Below are 13,636 nucleotides of genomic sequence, written 5' to 3'. Positions count from 1 at the left end.
CACCTCTCAGAGCTGGTGCGGGTGTTTCCAAAGGGACTTCGGTGCTTCCCAAGCCACGCAAGCTGGCGGCAGGCCCTGCAGAGCGCTCCAGGCAGAGCGGGATCTCACCAGGATCCCTGCACCGAGAGCCCCGGCACAGCCCCGGCACAGCCCCCTGAGCCTGGCGGGGCTGCAGCCCCCGTGCCCGGCGCACAGAGCGGTGAGCGCTGCCTCAGCTGCTCCAGCACCCGACAGAGACCTGTGTCCAGAGGATTTCCGCTCTCCTGCGACGGGAAGGTCTTTAAAACACACAAAAGCATCACAATTTCACAAACACCTTCTGAACAGGGAGATGAGACCACAGCCCGCGTAATTCAGCAGGGAGCTGTGCGCTCTGAGCTGGGTTACGCAGGCAGATGGAGCAGCAGCGGGTTCAGCAAGGTGCAGAGGTAGCACCAGATTTCATTATACAGCTCAGTGCCACTACCCACTGGGCCCCGTAACCTTTTCCCAGGGCCGGCTCTTGGCAGAGCAGCCTCTCACAAGGGTGCACAGGTCCAAGGGTCTCCAGCTCCTCCAGGCAAGGCAGTCAAACCATCGGGGAGAGAACGTGTCACCACGGGACGTTAATCAGCGTGCGAAGCCCTCCCACCCAGGTTGCTCCCCTGTCCCGTGTGCCACCAGAGGGCTGCTCCAGAGAACTTGCCTCTTGTTCCCAACTTCCTTGCGATTTCCTGCAAAATCGCCATTTGCAATGCAGAGCACAACTGGAACAAAACCTACCCCAGCACGCAGAGTCACGCTGGGACTCGCGAGAGTGCAGGCAACACAGGCTGCCGGCTGCTCCCAGCGAGCGTCCTCCACGCATCTCCTGCTCATCTCTTCCTCCTCCTGCCCTCTGCACGCTGGTCCAACTTCCTTCGGGTAAATCATCCCAATCCTCACGGCACAATGTCTGCTAAAGGTTTACAGCAGGCGTGCAGCAAAGCCTTCCTGGTGCTCATCACCCCCTCGCCTCCAGCGCCGGTGAGCCCGATATGGATCCTAAACGCTCAGCAGCGCAATGTAGGAGCCAGACCTGCCGCTGGGTCTGGGCATCAGCCCAGCCATCCATCCTACACCCTCAGCCATCCATCCTACACCCTCAGCCATCCATCCTACACCCTCAGCCATCCATCCTACACCCTCAGCCATCCATCCTACACTCCACACACCTTTCCTCCCTTCCCTACGGCACAACCGCTGCTCGGGATGCCCGAAGAGTTATGCCAACAGGTACACAAAGAGGTGGCAGCTCCAACAACAGCCCCTTCTCTACATTTCACTCCTTGGAGCTTGTTGTACCATATCTGGTTCATGCTCTATCATCCCGCAGGGTTTGGAGCGGGGGCAAGGACATCAAGAGGGACTGGGATGCCAAGTGCTACATCAACAGCAACTTTCCTTCTCCAAACCCTGCGCATCCTTTCTCCTCTGCCCTGCAGAGAAATCAGCCAAAGGCTTCCTTCGAAGCGTTCCCCTGCTGCAGGAGCTGCAAGAGCGCACCAGAAGCAGCGGACAGCTGTGGTTCGGGATGGCCCGAGCTCACTTCCAGGCCCCAGCCTGCAGAATGGGCACCTGGCACTGGGTGACAGCTGCCAAAGCTGCGCCCAGGAGAGGGACCCAGCCCGGGTCACGTCCCGGGGGCACCGGCAGCGACCAGGCGCTCGTGCCCGGCCCTTCCTGGGCATTTTGTTTACTTGTTGTAGTCCCTTCTTCTGGTGTGCGTGCATGCGTGTGCGAGATTGTCTCCAACGTGACTCTGCATTATCAGGGCTGTAATGAGTCCTTGTTAAAGTGGATTTGATGGAATAATTATATTCCAAAAAAACCTGCGGGAAAGCGCTCTCCCCTCTTAAAGGGCAGGATCATCAAACGTTCTCACCACATTATTTGCAGTCACACCTTCTGCTGCATCTGCTCCTTTTAAAATCTCTAACTCCAATCTGATCTGAATATATAAATCTGAATTATCACAGCAAAAGGAGATGTGCTCACACCTTTTTTTATCTGTTGCCATGGCGATTAGATAAAATTCACGCCAAGTCTCTGGGGAAGGATGAAATGATTTCAGACAGAATCTCACCCCACTTGGTGAGAATAACGCCTGGAGCTACTTCCCTCTGTAACAGGTCTGGGCACATGTCGCAGCCAGCGAGGGTGGCAAGGGGTGGGGGAGAAGCCAGGACACCTTTGGAGATCTCGGGACCGACAGGGGAAAAGGTTCTGCGGCCCCCCCAGACACGGGAGGGGAGGCCAACGCTCATTTAAATCACATCAGGCTGCTCCGCGCGGCGAGTCAACCCAGCCCAGGCAGGAGCTGCAAAATTCAACTGAAAAGGCCACTTCTTTTGCAGCTTTCTGCCCAGCGGTCACAGCCGTCCCGCTGGAGCTGCCGGGCAGAGGCGGCTGCGGCCTCAAATCCCCATCGGGGTCACAGGCGGCCGTGGGGACGGGGCAGCGCGGTGGGTTCCGACCGGCACGCTCAGCCCCACGGGCGGCTCAGCCCCACGGGCTGCTCGCTCCTGGCTGCAAACCAGCCCGGGTTACTCAGGCAAAACCAAATAAAAATGCTAACGGCCGGGAAAGACCCACAGCGACTTCTCTCCTGTCCCAAACCATCTCACTGAAGACAAACACCAAAACAAGGACTGCCTTTCGCCCTGTTTGTTCTGTCCCAGCTTCCAGCTTTTCTGCAGTAACAGGAGCCTGACGTCCCCCAGAACAAGCCTATTGATAGGAGGACAATGCTGAATTATCCCGGTCCTGGCTCTTCTGCCCCTTGGATCGTCCCTCCCAGCACGCAGAGCCGCAGCCTGGGGAGGGAACGGGCACCCCAAACCCCCATCGGCAATTGCCGGGAGCCTCGTGCTGTGTCTCGAGACACCGCATCGGAACTCGTGTACCCTTCATTTTAGGGAGAAACGGAACATCGCAGATGTTGCGAGGTGCGGGAGAGCAGAGCGCACATCTTCGAGGTGAACGGCCACGGTTAACCCCACGAGAACGCTGTTGCAATTTCATTTCCCACGTCACTAAACACTTGCTCACATGAGATTAAGAACCCCATAAACAGACTTGGGCACTGCAGAGGAGGGGACAGAAAGGGCTGCTCAGGTCAAATTAAGCTCCTATCTGAACCACCGCAATCAGATGAGCTTGGATGTTTTTCAAACTCCTAAAAGGCTGCTGTTCAACCAAGAACATACACGAAACCATATGTAAAACTTCACAGATTCGTTTCGGTTCCATCCTTCTTGTAAGCTTTATGTTTTGCTTTCCAGAGAAATGACCGCGGATAACCAGTGACAAAGGACACCCAAGTACCTGCAGCCCCCAAAGGATCCGCACTAGGGCTGCTGAGAAAACCATCGCCCCTCCAAACATCTGCTCCTCAAGAAGTGCTGTACTTTGATTTTTTCCAACGCAATCTATGGAGTCCACAACACAGGCATCAAACAGCAGCTCAGCACAGGGCTCGGGCCCGTGACCGCTGGCATCGAGTTACAGCAACGCCCGAAGAGACGAGTTGGTGCCATGAACCTCCATTCCTGAGCCATGGATTTCCATTCCTGAGCCATGGATTTCCATTTCGGAGCCATGGATTTCCATTCCGGTGCCACAACAACCAGAGCACGGGAACTAAAGCAGCTCAGCCACATACGCACCACAGTTCCTCCAAGACAAACCCAAACCACGCATGTGCCTCAGAGTCTTCATGTCAGCCAGCCTAGCAATAATGCTTTAAAAACTAAACCAAATGCTGTTTAACCTCATAGAGCTCTTAAAACGGCTTGGAGCAGGAGCCTCCCCTCTTTCCCCATGGAAAAGCGATCGAGTCCTGCAGATCACCCTGCTCAGCTGCAGTCCCTCCCACTCTCCTCCCATTGACCCCCCCAAATACATATCAAGATTCATCAGTAGCGACAGAGTTTGAAATCACAGCCGGGGTGTGAAGCACAACCTTGCACGCAGTCCCCGTTCTGTAAATTCTGCGAGCACCGCCGCTTCGCTCCCGGTCCAACCAGCCTACGTTCAATGTCCTGCAAGGGCTGCTGCATGTTCATGTTTGCGACAAGGCTGAGAACGAAAGGCAAGATTGATTTTGATGTGAGCACCAGCAAGGCAAATGGGTTTTTGAAAACCCTATAATTTCTCTGCAACCCTTGACTTCACTAAACACACATTTTTAGACTGCAGCACAGTTAGGTAGGCATTAAACAAAAATGAGCCGCACTAATGATGATTTATGTGCGGGATAACCTTCCATAAAGAATTTATCTTTGATTTCAGGGTAAGTTACAGCGTTGCCAAGTTAACCAAATAATGCAACTTGCCACCAATCCCCCCTCGTGCAGCAGGGCCGCGCAGACACAGCGTTTCCCTGCAGTTGCTCGGGGATCTGTTCCAATGCGGAGCAGGAGGTGCCCTGCGGAGACACCCTGCCCGGAGCCCGGGGACACGGCGGGCAGGGTCACATTCTGCACCGGTGAGCAGCACCCAGCGCCCCCATGTCTGCGGATGCTGCCGCACCATCCGCCGCACCAGCCCGTCCCCCAGCAGCCGGACACCCCCAGGGACAGAGGTTGTCACCCAGGAACCCCATGGCACAGCAGAAGGTCTCCAGCGGGGCTTTCTGCGGCATCCCCAGCCACCAGCAAACGGTCACCAAAGGAGCAGCAAGGCTTGTCTGAAAAGACACGGCGCAGGGGCCCAGCAGCAGAGCCCAGGAGCCCCTAATCCCAGCTCAGCACGGAAAGAACCCCAGGAAGCTGAGCAAAGGGTCACCCAGCCCGCAAACACAGCCCGGGGTCTGAGCTCGCCCGAGCAGCAGCCTCAGGGGACGCGCTTGCTGCCCCATTGTGAGCTGCAAAACGTTTGGGTTTGGTGGGGGAAAAGCACACATTGACCGTGGAAATAGTCGCTTCGAAAGAGTTTTCTGCCACAGAGAGGTCTGGATGGGGGTCTCTCCTGCTCCTGTGCACCAGGACTGTTCACCCCTGTTGCACCAAGCCTGCTGGGGGATGCACAGTCCTCCCCAGAGGGAAGTTTTGGGAAAAGCAGCTAGCTTGGCACATCAAAGTTGGGAAAACACAGCATGCTATGCAGCTGTAAACAGGGCTCAGGCGCACTTCTGAGCGAGCTGCGGTGCTCGCACCACCTTTGCTTTCTGTGGGCTGACGGGAGCAGAGCTGTGAGCGCCGCGTGTGCAACAGCCGCTTGATCTGACAGTTCAGAGAGCGCCTCTGCGAATGAAGGAGCTGTTGGGCCTCCGCTCCATGCTCCGGCTTTCCTGCCGCTCCCTCCCAACAGCACGGGCCTCCTCTTCCTCCTCCACATCCTCCTCCTCCTCCTCCTCCACACCCTCGTCTTGCTCACTCAGAATTAGGACAGAAACAGAGGTTCACCAGCGGTCAAGAAAAGACCATGTTTTTGGTAACAGCAAAGCCAGTTTTAGCTCTATCACAAGTGCAATAAAAAAAATAAGCTCCAGGCAGATACTATATTTGTAATCCAACAGCAAAACATGTTTGCTTGTGTTGACTCCGCACTGTAACACAATTTATATGTTCTGTCTTTAGGGTAATTATTGCTTTAGAATGTTAAAATCGTTCCACTCTAATTAAATCATCGTATTACAAAATCCACTGCCACTGCAGACTTGAGAACAAGTCTGGTTAAGATCACACAAGTGCACGGGTGACAAAGTTGCTGCCGAGCAAAGCAGCCAAGCAACCGGGCTCTGCAAACGAGGGTGCTGTGCGTTTTCCAGAGCCGCTGGCTGCCCGTGGTCCAAGAGGCCATCGCTCACCAGCACCAGCCCTGGCACCCTGAGCCCCGGCATCCCACCCGTGCTGAGTCAGCACACGAGCTGCCCTCTGGAGCCACAGGTCACCAGCGAGAGCCCCCGCAGCCCTCAGGAGAACCTGCCATCCCCCTCCAGGTGAAGCCCTTTGCTCCTTAAGCTCCTGGAGCGAGAACCACCCCTGCCAGAGGGATCGGAGCGAACGGCCCGTGGTGCCCGGTCAGCGGCACCGGCTCACATCGCCCCCACAGCACCCGCTCCCCCGGCCCTGCCCGCGCAGCAGCGCTGCAGGAGCAGCGGGACTTGCTGACCTGTGAGCAAATATCAAGCGCGGAGCATTCACTTTAGGCAAAATCCTTTAATTCTCTCCGGATCCCCCCAGGGAAAGCGGTATTGATTGCTTTACTACGAGCTTACACATGCTGTGCAGGGCAGCCAGCACTGCCATCAATACCGGCGCTGAGGAGGGAGCCGAGAGGTCACCCCGGCACACGAGGACGCGGGGCTGGCCCCACGCTGCGCCCAGCACCTGCCCGCAGCCCCCGCGCTGCTCCAAACCCGTGACGAGCCAGAGCCGGCGGTACCGACGGTCCCGATGCGCTGCCGCACAGCACGGCTCGGCCAAAACACCACCCAGGGCAAAACACCCCGAGCTGCAAAGTCCCCGCGCAGAGACGGGCTCTGCTGTCCCCCTGCACACCAAGGCACGGCAAGGCCAGCGCCGAGCGGGGCACAGCCCGGGCTATGGGGCAGACACACGGGACAGGGGCACGAAGCAGGTGCCAACGCGGCGAAGAGGCACACAATGCCATTTTGGTCACGTTCCTTTCCCCACGGCTGAAATGGTTGTGAAAACGTGCGAGAGAAGTTGGAACATCTACTTGTGCGTCATCCTGACGATGTGAAATCCGGCTCGGACCGCCAGCCGGGACACGGGCAGCGCACGCAGGCGCTTCTCCTCTTGTCCAAACCCGAAACGCGCTGGCTCGCGGGGAAGCCAGGACAGGGCACACGTGCTGTCACACTTACACCAAACATCCGCCAGCCCAGAACCACCAAAGTAACCGCATCACCAAGGAGACTGAACACAACACGTCTGCTTCCACCACCAACGTCTTCCAGTACAAAGCCACACGATGGTCATCAATAAAAGCTTTTGCTTGGGCAGCACAGGCACAGACAATAAGCCAAAAAACAAGACCCTCCATGACTGAGTCTCCCACATGGCAAAACAGGTCAGAATTTCCAAAAAAAGAGTGGCTCGTCTCTTACCTGGGATGATAGAAACGGTGTCTTTCTCCCAGGACACAACGCTAACGTATTCCTGCACTGAAGAGGGGATGAGGCACTTGAAAACAGCCACGTTTCCACGCATCGACCTTTGGTCCTCCACCCGAACAGTGTACGGTTCCCTGAAAACTGTAGAGAAAAGCAGATGGTTGGTAGCATGACAGCGCTGGGAGAAAACACATTTCCTCTTGCTTTAATCCCACGTTTCCCAAACAAACCAACCCACCCAGCAGCAAACGGCTTCCACCCAAAACACTTGGCGCACCTTCCCGGGGAAGGAAGCGGCTCTGCTTTGGAGAACGTGCCGAGGGGATGCCCGGCCGGCCCTGCTGCTGGGACCCTGCAGCGGTCCCCAGTGTCACCCCAGCTCGCCGCTGACACAAGCTGCTGGCTTTGCGGTCACCAAAGCTGCTCAGGCAGAGGTTTGCAGTTTCAGCACAGGGACCAAGGGCATTCAGTGGCTGTAAGGTTCAGGCTCCCTAATCATTTCACTGCTGGATGCTGAAAACGCAGCCACAGGGCACCAGGGAGTGACAGCCGGTGACACAGAGCCTGGCACCCTCCCAGACCCACTGAAGGAATCCTGTGGGAAGCAGGTGACAATCTTCCAAGCCACGCCACAGCGGGAGCCATGAGCTGTCCCACCACGTGCGCTGTTCCTCTGGGAGATGCACAACCCTTGACATCCCTGGACCAGTGACAACTCCCCAGGGCCACCGTCCTCGCCAGGTGGGCTGGATCCACCCCAGCCTCTGCTGAAAGACACCAGGAGTCACTATGCCCAGTAACACACCCAGACACCATAAACTCCTCAAGTTTAAATATAAAACACCGTGAGTGCAGGTGTCTCCTTACTGTGCCAATAACTGTGCCCTGCAGGATGCAGGCACAGGGGTGTCGCTATTGCGAGACACACATTAATTCATTTCATCATTTAACAGGAGTGTCAGCCAGAGTAAAAGCAGCTCAACAAACCTCCTGGGACAGAATTCCTCAGCAGCCCCCAAAGGAAGGTGTGTTCCCGAGTGGAAAGCATCGCTGGCCACGCATTGCGTTCCTCACACAAACCAGCAAGCCGCCTCGATCTCCCAGGTTTTCGGGGCACCCTGCTCTGCTGCGGGAGGGTTGGGAGCAGCTCCAGCCTGCTCCTGCCATCCACCCGGTGCCCTGGCAGAGGACAAGGGCTGGGGCCGCGAGGACACGGGGAGAAGCCACGGAAAGGGACTCCAAAGCAGATTAGCTGGCCAAAGCCTCTTTAGCCACATGGAGCAGGTTTATTCATGGGCTTTAAAGGCCACCGGGGACCACAAGGAACATCCAGCCCGGTGCCTACACACTGCCGTGACCCGAGCCTGGCGCAGACCTGCTGCATGGGCACCGACGTGTCCCCAGGGCTGTCCCCAGAGCCAGTCTCCGCAGTGCCCAGCTCTGAACTGGGGCTCCTGGCCTTTTGCTGCCGCTAGGAACAATTCCCGGGGTAACACATGGCCACAACCAGCACACTTCAGACCCTCCTCTGCCTGCAGAGATTTGCTCCATGTGCTCACCAACAGCTTCTCCAAAGCTTCCGGAGATTTTCCCAATGCCTTATATTTTCAGCTGTGTTTCATTTGCTTTCTTTATACAGCTTTAATTGGCTTTGCTCGGTGCACTGCCATTACAAAGCACCGGGGAGTGACTGGGATGCAAGACGACCGGGAGGAAGTAGAAGCAGGGGAACGTTTCATGACCATTTCCAAATGCCATAAAGCTGAAGCACTTCACGCTGCCACAGCCGGAGCCCTCATGGTGGCCTTAGAGCCCTGTGTGTGGGTCCCCACCATGTACTCACAGCTCCTGCTCATCGCACCTGCTACGGGGACGGGGCGGCTGCGCTCGCAGCTGACACCCCTGACGGGAGGGCTGCACTAAACCCCATGCTGAGAGGGTGGGCTGCAGCCAGGGCTCAGCTCCGCTCCTGGCTTGCGGTGACCCCGCGGAAGCCCTCGGCACACGGGGGAAGAGCCAAGGAAAGGCTGCAGGAAGGCAGGGACCACGACGCGCCTGCCGTCCCTCCTTCACCCAGCTCCAGCTTACGGGTGACCCGATAGTGCTGGTAAATCATTCACTCTGCAGAAGGGGGTTAGTACCAATTTACTCTGCAGTACAAGGTATTAAAATTAAAAAACCCTGTAGTCACTTCTGTCATGTTCCCTCTGCTAGCCCCACTTTTAATAGGTTACATAATGAAGCCATTCCTGGGCTATTAGCCCTCCTCAGCCTGGTCAATAATTTACTATAATGGCTTTTGGAATCAACTCTTCGCCATACTCCTCCCTTTTTCGTTTTTTTTTTTTTTTTTTGCTTAATAAGCCTTAGCATGTTGGGGTTGGATGCTCCAGCGGGAACAGACGGGTTTGAGGAGCCCAGTGGGGTCTCCCTGCTGCAGACAGATGTGCTCCGGCTCCTCCCGCAGCCACGAAAGGCCCCGTGCACAGCTGGGTGCGATAACACCAGCTCCTAGGGAGACGACCTCTCCGGCTGCGAGTCTGCAGCCACATCCCGACCTCCACACACCCGCTGCAGACCCCCAGGCTGCGTGTCCCCCCCACTGCCACCCCAGCCCTGTCCCCGACACTAAAAGCCAGCACCTCATCCAAACCCCAGCGCCCACAGAGAGCTCCTACCTGCTTTAACACGGATATTCGGGCTCCTGATTTTGCCAGCCGAGTTCTCCGCGGTGCAGAAGTAGTCGTTGTCGTGGATAAAGCTATTGAAGGCTGATGGCGAGAAGGGGTAGAGCTGCAAAGTCCCATTGGCATGGACATGCCGGATGTGGGGCACATCGTAGATGTCGTCGCCCGTGGCCAGGTACCACCGAAGGACGGCGCTGGGTGACCCTGCTGCCGGGCAGGGGATCACCACCCCCACTGTGCTGGAGAAGGTGACCTGCTGGATGGAGTCGTTCACAAAGTAGAGGCTGGTTCCAACATCTTCAGTGTGTGCTGCGGAGAAAGCAGAGGCCACAAGGGCGGGGGGTTACAATAGAAACGGCCGATCCCCAGCGGCACGGGCAGCACCCCCGGCACAGCCCCGGCCCCGCGCGGCAGAGCAGGGGAGCAAAGGAGCACCCGTGCGTGGGCTGCAAGCGTAAAGGCCACCTTCACAGGCCAGCGCTCCTGCTGGCAGCACGGATCAGGGATCACGGGCACCTCATGAGGACAACAAGGGGCTGTGCAAGCTGGGGTACGCAGGGCAGCCCCCCAAGGCATCCCCGGGTGGCCGTACACACCCAGGCAGCTCTGAGCACGTGGTCTGGCCGTGCCTCGGCACCCACAGGGCTGAGGACACCCACATGTAGCAACAAGGAACCAAGCACAAATAACCACCACCATTTCTCCTGCGAACCCCGATGTCCCCCAGCCCAGAGCAGCAGCCAGCCAGCACCCCTGTGCCTCATCGCTGCCCATCGGCAACACCAGCACAGCCCGTGCAAACCTCCCAAAGCAGGGCAGAGATCTTTGCCCACCACCCTGCCACTGCCTCCAAACGCTGCAGCCCCGGGAGAGGGGCAGGAAAACTGGGTTCCGTGCTGCTCCCCTCTGCCGGAGCCAGGGGACGCCCAGGTCCACCCTGCCCAAAGCCTGAGCTGCCGCCTGGCATTGCCACATTGCCCATGGGAAGATGGAGATGCACAGGTTCAAGGGCACAGTCCAAGGCATCGCCCAGATGCCGGGGAGCATCTCTCCAGGGCACCACGAGTGCTGCAGAAACGCGCTTCCCCTCTCCACAGCGAGGGAAGGGACCTCTCCACCCAACTGCTCCAGCCTCTCCTTCCCACTCTCCAGGACCACAAGCTCCCCCTGCTCCACCGAAGCGAGCAAGATTGCCTATAAATAAGGATGAGGAGGCCCCCAGTCACTTTAGATCCGTTTTCTTTTTTTAGCCGCACTCTTTCCAAGTGGGCGGAAGGACAGGGATATAGCAAGCGGCCCTCGGCGGGTGTATTAATAGCTCTGGCTGAGAACACGGCTCGTGGTGCCGCAGAGCCAATAAGCAGATCACTACCGTGCCGCCGGTTCAAAACGAGTCACGGGGGACCCTCCGTGACCTCGATTTCTTAACTTGGGGAGGAGGGGACAGGAGCTGGGGGGAGAAGGAAAGCCTTGCCTGCCTGGAGAGCCTTGCTTCAGCTCTGAGGCCATCACAGCTGCTCGCTGGAGGGGAGGCTGGTTGAGTGCCTGTCCCGGCTCCGTGCTGTGCCACCGGCCCACTCCACGCTGCCCTCAACCACGTCAAGACGGGAAACCCCGAGACACCTCACCCCTTCCCAGAGCAGAGAGCTCTCCATCCTCCTCCCAGCTCACGCCTCTCGCAGCACCCACTACATCAGAGGCAAGAGCACCTGGTTCCTGTTCTCTGTGTACTCCGCACTGAATTGTCACCTAAAATGACAAAGTTTCCTCCTTCATCTACTCAGAGCCCTGCTGTCCCACGTCAGGGGCATCGCTCAGCCCAGCAAAGCCATCCATGGAGCGCATTAGCTCACCAGCAAGGTCCAGCGCTGCCACCACATGAGGCAACAGATTTACAGGTGAAGAAAGCACCTCCATATCTCCCCACACACCAGTTCCCTGCGTCCACACACAGGGAGAAGTAGACAAAGCCATTTAGTTTTCCTCCCTTGCTGACGAGCACCAGGAGAATGACGGACCAGAGGAGGAAGGCGCTCCAGCCGAGCCCGCCGCGCAGCAGCGCCAGGCTTTGCAGAGCCACGGGGCCACCGCACGCCCTGCAGATGTCATTTGGTGACATCTCCAGGCTGGTTTGTCGTCACAAATCAGCGCTTCCCTTCATCGGAACAGCGCGGTGCTTCTCCCAAATACACGAAAGAGGGAAGCGGCGCGTTCGCAGGCAGTGGAAGGAGCACAGAGCACGTGCGAGCAGCTCTATGCTATTTGCGGCACCGCTTGTCGCCTGAGCGCAGCAGAAGATGGTTGGAGCCATCACCCATTGCCTGCTGGCTTGGAGCAGGAGCGTCCCGCGGTGCCCAGCGCCCCGACACCACCCGGCTCTGCCCCAGCCCCTGTCCGCATCTCCCAAACCCAGCCGGGGAGGGATCCCGCCGCCGTAACGATGGGAGAGCATCCACAGCCTGCTGGGAAACCTCTCCTCCCCAGGCAGCTCTAGAGAGGGACGGGTGAGGGGCTGGGGCGGAGAGTGGAAAAATACCTCATAAACAGAGAAATTCAGATTACCCGTAAAGCTTTTTCAGGTCAAAGGGGGAAACGGATTTTTAATAGAAAATGGAAGTTATGGGATTGGCAATAGTTATGTGACAGACGCATAGAGTTAAATCCACATAATCTCCTTTACCATTTAGCATTGAGCACCATCCTAATTCCATGTTTCATAAAACTGTCTCCAAATCACTGAGAGAGATTAAACATTTAGAAATAGCACTGCAATATTTTTAAACCAGAAATCACTGCTCACATCTGGTCAGATGTGCTGACCCTAACCTACATATCGAGGGCATTAATTCCCATGAACCTGAAAGGAGGAGGCTGGAGGAGCCAAAATGGAGCAGTTAGTGCTGAGGAGGACGCAGCGGCGCAGGCGCCCAGCACCAGCCCCCGAGACCGGCCGCCGGTGGCTGGAAGCTGCACAAAGCCCAGCGCACTGCCGGAGACCGGCTGGCTTTGCTAGTTATTTTAGTTATCTAGTATTTTAAGTTATCAGAGTGCAATCTTCTTAAATTGTAGTAAATTACAACCTAGAGGTATTGAAATATTAATATCTCTATCTGAGCTGGGAGAAGCAAGCCATTTTGCTATCATCCCTTCAGAATATCTACTCGCCTTGCTCGCTGGACTCCCCAAACTCCGCCAGCTCCAGTGGCACAGCCAAGCCCGGCACCGCGCAGCGCGGTGCTGCACGTAACCGCCCGTTTGCTCTAACGCGGGGCTGAGGCAGAGCGGCCATAAGCTGACCCCGGGATCTGTCACCAAGCCACGCGCTCCTGGAAGCGGCGGCTGAGATGGAGGTGCGAGCCCTGCACGAAAGCCCAGCCTGCGTAAGCACAGAAATGCCATCACCTCCCGGGCGAGCGCCCAGCAACACAACCCCTCCTCTCCCCCAGGGCTCACGGGAAGAGCCCGTCCTTCTCCGTGACGCGGCTCTAGGACAGACAACAACCAGCTTCGTGTCAGCCCAGTTACAGAGACATTTCTCTTTCTGACCATGATGCACACACATCACCCATCTCAGGAAGCTACTTGCCCAGGACCCCGCAGCCGGTCCCGTGCCAACCTCAGCAAGCTCCTCAAGGCTGAACAAGGTCTTTGGCACATCAGTACCTGGATGGAAACCCCCCAGAGATAGGAAAAGGCTAAACAAGGTGTATTTTGGGGGTGCACACGCAATTCTCCAGGCACAGGCAACCCAGCCTGGGCTGGCACCGTTCCTCAAGAGGTGGCAGAAGCCTGACTGCCCGAGCACTTCACAACACAATGGCCACAGGAGGCCTGACTATTTGCCACA

The 13,636-nt window shown here is 57.1% G+C and overlaps 2 protein-coding genes across 4 annotated transcripts in view; both read right to left on the bottom strand.

The window, feature by feature from the left end:
- Positions 1-13,636, bottom strand: part of FXYD2 (FXYD domain containing ion transport regulator 2) — a 98,508-nt gene that overhangs the window by 69,926 nt on the left and 14,946 nt on the right. The window lies entirely within an intron of this gene.
- DSCAML1 (DS cell adhesion molecule like 1) overlaps positions 1-13,636 on the bottom strand; it is an 88,074-nt gene that overhangs the window by 69,726 nt on the left and 4,712 nt on the right. For all 3 annotated transcript variants that reach the window (XM_065855625.2, XM_065855626.2, XM_065855627.2), the window contains exons 2-3: positions 9,781-10,098; positions 7,097-7,243 (exon numbers count right to left, since the gene is read on the bottom strand). In XM_065855625.2, the coding sequence (XP_065711697.1) occupies positions 7,097-7,243; positions 9,781-10,098 (465 nt within the window). The remainder of the gene's footprint in view (positions 1-7,096; positions 7,244-9,780; positions 10,099-13,636) is intronic.

This window comes from Patagioenas fasciata, chromosome 24 (genome assembly GCF_037038585.1).
Source record: "Patagioenas fasciata isolate bPatFas1 chromosome 24, bPatFas1.hap1, whole genome shotgun sequence".
In the NCBI taxonomy this organism is placed as follows: domain Eukaryota; kingdom Metazoa; phylum Chordata; class Aves; order Columbiformes; family Columbidae; genus Patagioenas; species Patagioenas fasciata.
Note: the sequence above shows the minus strand (reverse complement) of the source record. Positions and strands in the feature narration are given on the sequence as shown.